Genomic DNA, 12,753 nt, shown 5'->3' on the forward strand with positions numbered 1-12,753 from the left:
GCGGTTACACCATACTTATGTCATATGATTTTTTTTTCACCTTTAAAACATATACGAGTCATCAGCTGTACGGTACGGCTTGGCTTTATCCTACGGTGGCTACTCAGAATCAAGGGAGCTGTGTGCTCGTCGGCATTCCAAGGTAATGAAAACCTTCATGGAATAAATAACCTGCACATAATTTTCCTTCATTAAATATTTTCTTCAAAGATAAAACATATACCGTTGGTGTTAACAGAATCAAAATTAAGAGCTTGCATGATTATAATACGTTTAATTACATCCTGTTTATATTAAACTGAAGGCTTAAGCTACTTATGTAGATGAATTTAGGTTTGTTCGTTTCTTTTTATATAATATTTTGCTTTGACTAGATGAATAGTGTAGGCGAATATAAGGTATATTAAAAAATGAATACTGTTAAGTATATCAATTATACAGTGTTGTATCTTTAATAACACTATTATATTATTATAGTAATTAATGATTACATATTTACTAGTAATCATCATATTGAAAGATTTTTATGAAATATTGCACGTATTATAATTTCGAATAAATTTCCGAGCGTTCCCCGTGCCCTTGGCATAATGTCCACAAGAGATGTTGAGCCTGAGACTTAGCTCTTATACACACAAAAACGCAATAAAAATCACAAAAATCACACAATCCAAACATAAATAAAATAAAAACAATTTCAATAAAAAATTATAATTTTTAAATGTGAATGATTAAATGCCAATTTCAGATTAAGAGATGATAAATTTCACGGCAGTCTATAGATATTACTGTTCTCGTCAATTCTGTCGTAAACCCATAGTACAATCAGACTTTTCTATTTTGAGGGTAGTCCTCATTATACAGCACTCTGCATTTCGAATTTGGTAGTAGAACGCATAACTTTGATTGGTGCATTCAGGTAATCGTCTGTAGCTGCCAATAAAATTATTCAATAGATCGAGATATTCAACAGCTCTGCACGAAACTGTACACTATGTAATGAAATGACTAAGTAATTCCGTTTAGGTCGAGGCTCTTGCCTGTTATTAGCCACAAAAAAAATCGGTTACGCAGAACTGCTTAACTGTGAGGTGAGGTTTTAAATTGTGCTTCAACCTTGGAGGTCGGTCACGCTTCGTTGAGCATGACGCGGCAGACCCACAGTCTGCAGTCGATATCTTCGATCCATTATGAAAACTTATAAATTGTAATATCAATTCAGGACAAAATATCTTTCCTTGTAGCCCAAATTAAAATAGAGCGAGCTTAACTTAAAAAGAGGTAATTAAATTTAAGTAAAAACGATATAGGTCAAACGTTTTCTGAAATAAAAACAATTTATGAATGAAACAGTAGACAGCTAGCTTATGTAAAATAATCAATAATATTTATCATACAACTTTATTGGGCACGAGTTCAATAACCTCTAAAGTCTGGCAAGCGCTACAGTACAACATCCTTGTGATCAACATCTAAACTCACTAAAATTATGTACCAGCGTAGGCGTTATTTATGTCGATAATAACATAAGTTTGGTAATGTTAAATATTGATAAAAGCGCACAGAGCTAACCAGGAATGCGGTTGTTATCGTGACTCGAAAATATATTACTATTTTACTATAAATGAAATAGTTTTATAATAGTTAACATCGAAAATATGTAGTAATAAGTTTATGGTATGTATATTTAAGATTGAACCGGCAAACATAACCTGTTACTCTATAAACTTATTTAGAACTATCTACATATTATGCTTCTGTGCTTAATACTTCGTATTTATTTCAAACCGGTCCCAATTCGACCCCATTCCTTTCATCCGTAATGTGGTTTAATACATGATAAAATACTTGGTTAATTTATTTTAAACGTAATGATAGATTAGCGTCTTTATCATAATAATTCAAACGTCCGAGCGAACTATCGCGGATATATTGATTAATAATACATACGGCATGTAAAAGCCCAACAATCTAGGGCTATTAACGGTCTCGAATGGCGACTAATTGTAAAGTCGTGGCAGTGAGCCAGTTGTAAAACAGAGTCATAATATTCCATATACGTAATATAAAAAGGAATAACGTGTGGAATACGCACAATTTAAAGTTCGTGGTTTTGATGAAGCTCGTCTCTAAGCAGCTTAAATTTAGGTTCTTACAAACAAGAGTAGGATGGTATGGCATTAGTACTAATAATAAAACCTATCAAAATGGATGGAAAATACTCAGAATTATGGGAGAGACTTCTCGAATACACGAAATAATATTACAATCTAGTTACTATACCGGTAATACATCGGTTCCGATTTGTAAAATAGGCTAAACGTAACGCATGAACGCTCTAGAAACTACATAAAATACGAAATGCGGCCTCTACTATAATATTGGGTTATAATGGCTATATGGAATCCTTCAAAAAATAAAACGCGAGTTTTTTTTTATTTATTGCTGAGATTGGTGGACGAGCTCACAGCCCACCTGGTGTTAAGTGGTTACTGGAGCCCATAGACATCCACAACGTAAATGCGCCACCCACCTTGAGATACAAGTTCTAAGGTTTCAAGTATCTACTCTTCGACACCATTAAAAATATATATATGTCATAAGCTTCATTTCACTGGTTTTATTACGTCTATGCAACGTGTCTGCCTGGTCAGACGTTACTGAGGCGCAGTCGGCTGCCGGATAACGTCACTCAGATTACACGAGCTGAATGTAGCTGAATGATCACTGACGGGACAAAACTAAATTATGACTCATGACCGTCTAAGCTCGACAACGCTGAGTTTTATTTATTTAAGCACAAATAAAACTCATATTGATGATTTTGCTTTTTTGTTAAATTTTAATTAATTTTTAATTGTTTTCTTGCCAAGTCGTAGCGAAGACATTTAGTAACTTCTTGACGAAACTACCCTTTTGTTCTATTTACACGAATTTTCTTTCAGACTCATTTTATTTTATTACTATAACTGTTATTAAACTTAAAATTGCAATAACATTAAGTGAACGTGTAATAAACTACACGTTTATAATTTTAAAAATATTACACACAAAATGTTAAAATATATGGAAAAACTGGGCCTCTGGGTCTGCGGAGGGACTTCGGTTCCCTCTGTATTTTGTACCGTATGTTCCATGGGGAGTGCTCTGAGGAATTGTTCGAGATGATACCAGCATCTCGTTTTTACCATCGCACCGCCCGCCACCGAAGTAGAGTTCATGCATACTACCTGGAGCCACTGCGGTCATCCACAGTGCGTTTCCAGAGATCTTTTTTGCCACGTACCATCCGGCTATGGAATGAGCTCCCCTCCACGGTGTTTCCCGAGCGCTATGACATGTCCTTCTTCAAACGAGGCTTATGGAGAGTATTAAGCGGTAGGCAGCGCCTTGGCTCTGCCCCTGGCATTGCTGAAGTCCATGGGCGACGGTAACCACTCACCATCAGGTGGGCCGTATGCCCGTCTGCCTACAAAGGCAATAAAAAAAAAAACAAAAAACTGGAATGGCTTTTCAAAATATCGACGTTCTTACTTGTTTACATTCAGTTCAGTGTAGTCATTGACAGCTTCATCAAGGAAATGAACTCGTCAATCCAGTAATCAGTATCGTTTCATGAATAAGACATGTAAACCGGTGATGGGTGATTTTTCCCTGTTACGTTTATAATAAATCGTAACTTAATCACCCTAATTTGATTAATTATTTATTACTCAAGACTTGATCGTTTATTGACATGGACATTCAACAAGTATGTAAGTATATAAAATATTTGAACTTCAAAATAAACCATTTAAAAGTCAATTTAATTTCGTTGAAGTATATTTCATTTTGAATTGACAATTTTCATCAATCGCGGCTCGTCCAATTTTTGTGTCAACCAAAATTTGATTGATACCTAGCAGTTATTGGCCATTGTGTGTTCGAATTGCGACAATCTGGGTGATAAATTACTAAATTTGGGCCGTATTAGCCAAAAACAATATGAAGTAATTGTGCTTTCCTGAACTAAGCTACATCAAAAATCTAATTGGAAACTAACAGAATGCTGTACATGACTTTTGCTTTATAACATGAACATCCACTGTCAGTTGGAAAGATGGGTCGTTGACCCCTCGGTATTGCTACCGTCCGCTTAGGCGGGCGGCGCGTCGTTGGGCACTCTGCAAACATAAACAAATGTCTGCGCGCCGGATAGTTCACTGCAAATGTTGAATAATTAAATTGTCTCCTTCCATACGTATAAGTAATTTTGATAGAGAATTATCCACTTAGATAAACAAAAAAGAAAAAAGGTAGTTAAAACTAAAAATAATAAATTAAAATAAAATGAAAATAAAAAAAAGATCTACAGAATTATTTCGGCATACGACCATTAATAATTCGATAAAGGCATAATAATTAACAATACAATTAAATACAATGTTATTTAGAGTAAAGAGACAAAGCACTTTGTAGCTGTTAGGAAGCTCGATTTTCTCGTATGAGAAAACTAATACAACTGTTAAATCGAAAAAACCCACGATTAGTTAAACAAGTTTTCACTTCTCAACTGTAACGGAGGTTTAAGTGATTGTGCTGTGTTTTCAACTTAATTGACTTTGACAAACCAAAAAAATCTCTCTTGCTAAAGACGTGACCCAAGAAATGAAAGCATCTCATAATTGTGCACACACATCCCTTCAGGCTTAAAAACGAAGACTTAAAATTTTCAAGCTTTGGAATGTGCTTGTATTTTATAACAGTGCAGTTGTAATTGGGTCAGTAGAATACGTTACGTGACGTGAACACTACACCTATGTTACAATGTATAAAAAACATGTTTTGTCGATTTATTTGTATCGGTCATGCTAAAGATTACTAGTTGAGTGAGTTTGGAGCTCGGTTTATCGAAAACCGCTACTATAAATTTTATTATACTTATAGAAAAAAAAAAGATGTTTCTAATGTACATGTTGTAAAGAGCGTTTGTTTTAATTGAAATTATCATTATAATTTGGCGTAGTGCTTGAGGGAAAAATCATAAGACACACAGATCAGATAAGATGTTCTACGTACCTACTCGTATCCAGCGATGCGACTCCGGTCATCATTCTGGTCGAACTCGTCGCTTGCGACGAAGGGCTCGACGAGTAAATTAACCCACAGACATAGCCCACTGAGTTTCTTGCTGGATCTTCTCAGTTGGTCGCGTTTTCGATCCGGTGGTAGATTCTGCGAAGCATGGCTCTTGTTAGGGGGTTCGTGTTAGCAACGTCGTCAGGTTTGAGCACCGTGAGCTCACCTAGTAGTTAAGGTTACGCTGAAATAGCCTCTCAAGGCTATCAGCATAGGTAGGACTAAAAAAAAAAGATGCGACTATGCCAGTATTAAATTCCCGCAAGCAGATATATGTATATATTTATTTCTTATACACTAGTGTGAATGAGTGGATAAGTTCCCCGAGAATAACATCTAATAAAAAACCAAAACCTACAAAAAATAAATTTCCGAATAGCCCGTAAAAAATGTGTTTGTTGGTGATAGGTCGTATTGTAAGCCCTCATCGGTACCTGCCTATTTCTGTCATGAAGCAGTCATGCGTACCGGATTGAAGGGCGGGACAGCCGTTATACATACTGTGCAGTTGAAACTACGAATTCATGTTCACATTGTGACATCTGTGGGCTCCGGTAACACCAGGTGGGCCGTGAGCTCGTTCACCCGTATGTGCAATAAAAAAGTATACTAATTACTTGCCTCGAAAGTCGGCCTTGATTACTTATAAAGATAGTGTTTAATATTATGCTGCATTTTGTTTAAAGTCTAGTGACCGTATTGTAAAGGATATTTTACAGAAATCTACATTTAAATAGGATTTTATTCTTTTTTCAAATTCGCCCATACAGGCTAAAATATTGAAGATATATCGGTACTATTTAAGATGAAATTGAACAGAATCAAATGATTTTTTTAATGAAATTAAATGAGGTGAGATAAGGTCGTATCGTAATGATAACTTATGAATAAGATCCAATGAAATGACCTCTCAGTAAAATGGTGGGAATTTACTCAGAGTTCAGTGGACTTTTTTGAAGAACCTTTGAATCAATTTGAAATGGTCTTGATTCATTTTCCCACACTTGTGAATTTTTACTGACGCTAAATGGTTAATAAGCCATCACACCACACGCTTAAAACACTAAATTGAAAAACTTAATACCTCGCGTTACCGCCCAAAAGTCTCAGGCAAAGACAAAACCATTCATAAATTTATTTAACTGTGTTTGTTCAACAATTTTTATTATTTGCTGATTAGTATCTATTGACGAACTTAAGTATTACATAGTTAAGAATTTTGGAAATAGTCGCTTTTTTAAGTTTATAATCAATCGTAATTCTTAGGTGTCTACGGTCCAATTTCGATTATTGACTATCTACTATCACTATTATCAACGTCTTAATTTTGTTAAAACTACTTTAAAACGAACCATATTTTGTTCAATACAATCAAACATCTTTTTGGTATATTGCTTCTTTTGTTAAGGCTGCAATCTCTTATGAATCAATGTTCAGTTCATTCGCGAATATTTTTTACTGTCCAACTAAGGCAATTAGCTTAACAGAGAAACGTCTCTTGTAGAGAGCTCTGAAGTAAGTCTTTCATCCGCTGAAACTAAACCTCTCTACTGTATTACAAACTTTTGTGTTAATGACGTGTGCACAAATATTATGTAGCTTTCACACTTTGTATGAAAACAGGCTTTCGAAAACAGACCAAAGCTAAATGAGAAATCGACTTAAATAATTATAGGTACAAATTTTCATTGAAGCATCAATTGAAATTTGCGTGAAAGATGCCTCGTAATTAATAAATGGTAACGAAGTAAAGTTGGAACATTAAACATTTCGTACTAAAATCTTGAGTTAAGATACTTTATGATTGAGTAGTTTTTAAATAAACACGTCTAACATCACACAACACCATTAACGTGTTTCATTCATAATCAAGTAAGCTTAGATTGAAATTTAAATAACAAACAACACGATGTTTATTTGGTATCATTGGAATCTATAGGAATCCAATTCTGTACACAGCTCATCAATTAGTCTGTAACGGCAGCCGGTTTCCAACATTGTTTATACTTGCTGTTTAATTAAGCAAGCCTAATATTTAATCTGTATCGGTGTATGCACTGACCGGATTGATTGTTCTACTCTGAATCTTTTGTACTACATAATATGTGAGATGTCCATACAAAATGGTTAAATACGTAATGTACGAATGTAAACTTCTACATTCACTGATGCTAGACAAAATACTTGAAGTTAATCGGTATCAAATGGATCCACTTCTGTAATACCTATCATGTACTTATGTTTGTTTGGAAAGCGTGTACCGACCGACGTAACCGGTCGCTAAGTAATTGGTCCCTTCCCTTGGGTATTCCTTCGCTCCATCTTGTTTTGTGCTGTTAACGAAAGCACTTTCTGTTTGCCGCCAACTAATTAGATTTCTCTATCTCCTTACCATTTGATTAACATCCTTTTAAATGAATTAACTCAGGTTGTGAGTAATCGCCTAGTATTTTCTGTAGGATTTCAGATTTTGGTTTCAGAATTTATTTGTTTAGGTATTTGTATTCATTAAGATTGTTAATTTCTTCATTGAAACTTCTAAAATAAACAGATAGGAAGTTTCATTAATCCAAGAATAATTATTTTAAATAATGTTAATGTAATTAACTTCCATATTTTTTGTATTGTGATTACTAAAATAACTATACAATATTTTTAAACACCAAGAACCGTACTTGAGCCGAAATTCATGTAGTACTCGTTTTTCTATTATACCAATTTTATGATTGCATCCAGAACATTTGAGGGGTGCTCCTGTCCCACTGACCCAGTGACACGGCGGCTAAAGCAGAAACCGCCGCTCTGTAAGGTTGAACAAATAAACGTGAGCGTGTAAATATTACACTCAAACATCCAGGCTGCAAGCCGTTCGAGTGTGCGGGTAATAATAAATTTGCTGACCGATTCAGATGGTAAAGAAAATTCGTCGTTATTAATGAGTCATTAGGTACATTGAAACTTCTTGAATCCGGACAGTTTTCTTTTTATAAGAGCTGTTCACATCCCACATCTAATGCCGGTCAGCTTCACAAAAATGACTATAATAAATTTTTTGATCAAATTCTCTGTATTGCTTTGTAAACAACTAATCTCATAACCATACGGTGCCTTTCCATATTTGCATGTGTAATGGTGAATACTTAATGTATAAATGGATAACAATGACTTAAATACTATTGTTTCTTGAAATTAAATGATTCTTTATATAAAAACAATAGATGAACAAAATAAAAATACGAACAATTATAAGAGACAGTCCACGTCGCCTGTTTTAAATTAAAAACAAATTATACCATACTATACTTGAGACCTTAGAACTTATACCTCAAGATGGGTGGCGCATTTACGTTTTAGATGTCTATGGGCTCCAACAACCACTTAACACCAGGTGGGCTGTGAGCTTGTCCACCCATCTAAGCAATAAAAGAAAATCTGACATTATAGCGTTGTGTGGTATATGTTACAACAGAAGTCGTCAGTCAATGGAAAGCGATGATTAGAAATAGCTCTGTCACAAGCGGTACAATGTGATTATATAATTTGAATCGCATCGGGTATGACTCATAGTCGACACGGCTTAAATGATGAACAATATTACTTACTAAGCTCTTACCAACACCACATAACTGCAAGAAGTAGTAAATAGAACGATCGAGATGATTTGCCTACACGTCGTAAATCCCAACGCATATAAATGGTGGCTATAAACTAAACTGTTGAAAAAAACATTTTCTAGTAACAAAATCAGACATACACCGAATAGTCTTATTAGTTCAATACGTATAATCGTTCAGATCCAATAACTCTTGCACTAGACGCATTCAGCTTTAACACTAGGGCTCAGTTAGGGAGCTCGGTAACCGTACTAGTCGAACTCGGCAAAGGCTTCGACGTGCAACCTAACCCATCCATCAGCCCGCTGAGTTTCTCACCGGATCTTCTCAGCGGGTCGCAATTCCGATTCGGTAGTAGATTCAGTTGCGAAGCAGCTGCCCTTGAGTTGTTAGGTCTCGTTCGGAGGCGCTCGGACAGCTGTTAGCAAATTCCAACCCTCATGGCTGAGCCTTTGCTCGCCCACCTGTCCTGGTAAAACTGGAAAGGCCTCCGGGCCACCAGTAATCACTCAACCCTAAAAAAAAATATTTCTACGGATAACGGATGATAAGAGATTCTGGTAGCAATACCTATCTATAAGTGACAGGGTTCGATTTTGGAACTAAACTATTTTGTTTAATTGCAGCATCTCGCGTTCGTCTTAACGAATACATCGAGCACTTCGAAACGCTAGACTACGATCCAGATGATTTGCATCATCAACACTTGCGAGCTCGACGCTCCACGGATTCTCAACGAGAACTGCGACTCGACTTCAAAGCGCACGACAGGAAATTCAAGTTGCGTTTGCGACGAGACTTGTCCGCTTTCAGCGATGACTTTAAGGTAAAATAGCACGCTCCTTTAATTTGAAATCAATTATTTGTATTGAGAATCACCGTCTTTTTTGAAGAGAGAGAAAATCGGAAGAGATCGCTCTAAGCAAGTGAAGTTTGAAGTCGTCTTGGCATAAAGGATAAGACGTCCGATGCATTCGTGTTGAAAAGATGCAACGGTGTTCGAATCCCGCAGGCGGGTACCAATTTTTCTAATGAAATACGTACTCAATAAAAGTTCACGATTGACTCCCACGGTGAAGGAATAACATCGTGTAATAAAAATCAAACCCGCAAAATTATAATTAGCGTAATTACTGATGGTAGGACCAATTGTAAGTCCGCGCGGATAGGTACCACCGCCCTGCCTATTTCTGCCATGAAGCAGTAATGCGTTTCGGTTTGAAGGGTGGGGCAGCCGTTGTAACTATATTGAGACTTTAGAACTTGTATCTCAAGGTGGGTGGCGCGTCTACGTTGTAGATGTCTATGGGCTCCAGTAACCACTTAACACCAGGTGGGCTGTGAGCTCGTCCACCCATCTAAGCAATAAAAAAAAAACAATAATTGTACTTTCTTGTTGTCATTTTAAGCTTTGCTGCTTATTATTATTAACTGGTGTTATACGACCTGTGTTCAATTAATACTCGTAGCTATGTATGGAATTTAAGTCTGAGCAAATAGCTTTCATTCTGTTTTCAACACAGTGTAAGTACATTATATGAAATGTTTTATTAGTCTTCTTTCTATTAGCAACGTAGGCAGGAAAGACATTAAATATACTGACGAATATTATACCTATGGATTTATATACCATACCATATACCTTTAATTTTATGTAATGCTTAAATTGAAAACAATAATATAAAGAGTAGTTCACTAATTGTTTCTTTACAAAAGCATTGCTATCACAGGTGTAACGTCTTATTGGATGAATCAATTAGTTTATAAGCTAGCAAGCTGTTACAATAAATCTCAGCATTGAAAGGTCGCTCGTTATGTTTTGTTTACGTTTCATGCGTTATTTTTTTTTTAGTCTGTTAGGAATCAATGCTTTAATGAAAATTTATCATGAAAATTATCCCAAACATATCTAGTACAACATTCAAGAATTTATTACAATTTGGGGTTCTGAATTTCGAAAGTTTAAATAATATAAATTTAATATCGTCCATTTTTTGTGTACCTGATAATAACAATTAGCTTAATATGAATGAAACTACATTAATAATCATAATAGTTAATGTCCATTTTAATTTTCATGAATATACTTCATATAGGTACCTGGTTCGTTTAATAAAAAACTGGGTACAATTACGTCTAAAAACGGTGTGTAATAAGTGGTACAAGCTTGTTATGAAAATACCTATTTCTAGAAATCGACTCGAGATCGAATCATGATTCACGCCTCAAAGTGGGCTGCGTATAGTGTTCCGATGTTTTTGCTTTTTACTTATGTAAAAAACAAGGTGGACTATGTCTATAGTAGATAACTCTGTTACGTTTTAAAAATGATTTAATTTGCTTTTAGGTGGAAGGCTCACAAGGACAAACACACGAAGTTGACTCATCGCACATTTACAGCGGAAAACTTGCTGGTGAGTTGTATTTGAATTTTTTTAAATATTTATTTATTAATTAATTATTATTTAATTACTATTTAGAGAGAGATGGAGAGAGTATTCTTTATTGTACACCAAGAAAAGAAACAATACGAAACATTAAATACAAAAAAATGTACAATTGGCGGTGCTATCGCTAAGAGCCACATCTTCCAGACTACCTTCAGGTGGAGAAGAATATTTTGGAAACTGATTACACAATTTAATTAATTAATAATTATTATTCTATTTAATTTTAGATAAAGTTGTTTATCTCCAGAACAAAAGTGACCGTGAAAGTGTTTATCGTAAAATGAAAGGATTTAATAAATTTGAACGCTTCGGACTTATGAAAAGCAGTCACAAAGTTTGTGGATGGCGTACGGGGAGTTGACAGCCGTAACTCGGGACCGACTTTTGTCCATTGTGTGCTGGGAACGGAGAACACGGACGTTATCTATACGCGCAAGATAGACGCCATTGTTTGCCCTCGCCCCGAGGGTAAATTTAATAAGTCCCTGTACGGAGTGTGTCGACCGCGATTGTGTTGCTCCTTAATCAAACAAAAGCCGAACGCGAACATTAACCTCCCACTGCTCTGGCTACTCGCTAGTTCGATGTTCCCAGTTCGACACACGTCTTTAATAATTCGTCGAGAACACTAAAGTTAATTTCTTTTAGCAATCACTAGCGGGACGTTGTCAAAGTCCCGTCTAATTGGGAGCTTTCGGCGCCCACTTAAATTTTAAAGCTTACCAGCGTAGAGATTCATTAACCGGAATCCGCTACGGTATTACTTACCTTCTGCAGAAAATGTAACTAAGTAACCAGCCAAAAATTACGTTCAGCCATTAAAAAAACTCTTTCCAATAACTCAATTAATCAAGTTGAGTCACTAGAGTTTTTTTTTAATTACTAAATTTGCATAAGTATAAGACCCGCCTTATCGTAAGTAGCTACCGCTGCACAGGGATGACGTCAATGCTAGGGGTAGAACAAAATCGCTGTATTGGTATATTACAGACACGTCTCTAACGTTTCACTAAAAGTCGTTGTTAGATTTAATTCCGACCAGCAAAGCGTGTTCCAGAACATTTCATTTAGTAAACAACTAGGGATAGTGATGTGTGCAAACGCGGTGAGCCCGGTCTTCGGGTTCTAGTTGTTATGAGCATCGTGAATGTTTGGATCAGTGTAAACGGATAAAGTTGTGCGGAGGGCGTTGTAGCATCGATCGTAGTTCGTTGCCCTACTTACTGCGGTCTCCGATGCACTTAACTGTCGTGTTGCAACCTGCATTTTGCATAGCAACCCTGCGAATGCGATTAATATCATTCTAACATACAATATTATCGTATACGTATATTTGTCATAGAGCGTATTAAAACCGATACTGGTTTTGTATACACCGATCTGCCTGTTTCTACAGTATGTATTGCATGGAGTACTGCTCCCATCTCTGGGCCGGGGCTCCCAAATACCAGCTTCTTCCATTTGACTCCATACAGAGGAGGGCCGTTCGGATTGTCGATAATCCCATTCTCTCGGATCGTTTGGAGCCTCTGGGTCTGCGGAGGGACTTCGTTTCCCTCTGTATTTTGTAC

General features: G+C 36.1%; 1 protein-coding gene across 3 annotated transcripts in view; it reads left to right on the forward strand.

Annotated features, from left to right (window-relative positions):
• The window catches only part of LOC101745975 (disintegrin and metalloproteinase domain-containing protein 10), a 70,554-nt gene that overhangs the window by 20,160 nt on the left and 37,641 nt on the right, over positions 1 to 12,753 (forward strand). For all 3 annotated transcript variants that reach the window (XM_062670163.1, XM_038012995.2, XM_038012994.2), the window contains 2 exons: positions 9,359 to 9,558; positions 11,080 to 11,146. In XM_062670163.1, the coding sequence (XP_062526147.1) occupies positions 9,359 to 9,558; positions 11,080 to 11,146 (267 nt within the window). The remainder of the gene's footprint in view (positions 1 to 9,358; positions 9,559 to 11,079; positions 11,147 to 12,753) is intronic.

This window comes from Bombyx mori, chromosome 9 (assembly GCF_030269925.1).
Source record: "Bombyx mori chromosome 9, ASM3026992v2".
Classification (NCBI taxonomy): Eukaryota; Metazoa; Arthropoda; class Insecta; order Lepidoptera; family Bombycidae; genus Bombyx; species Bombyx mori.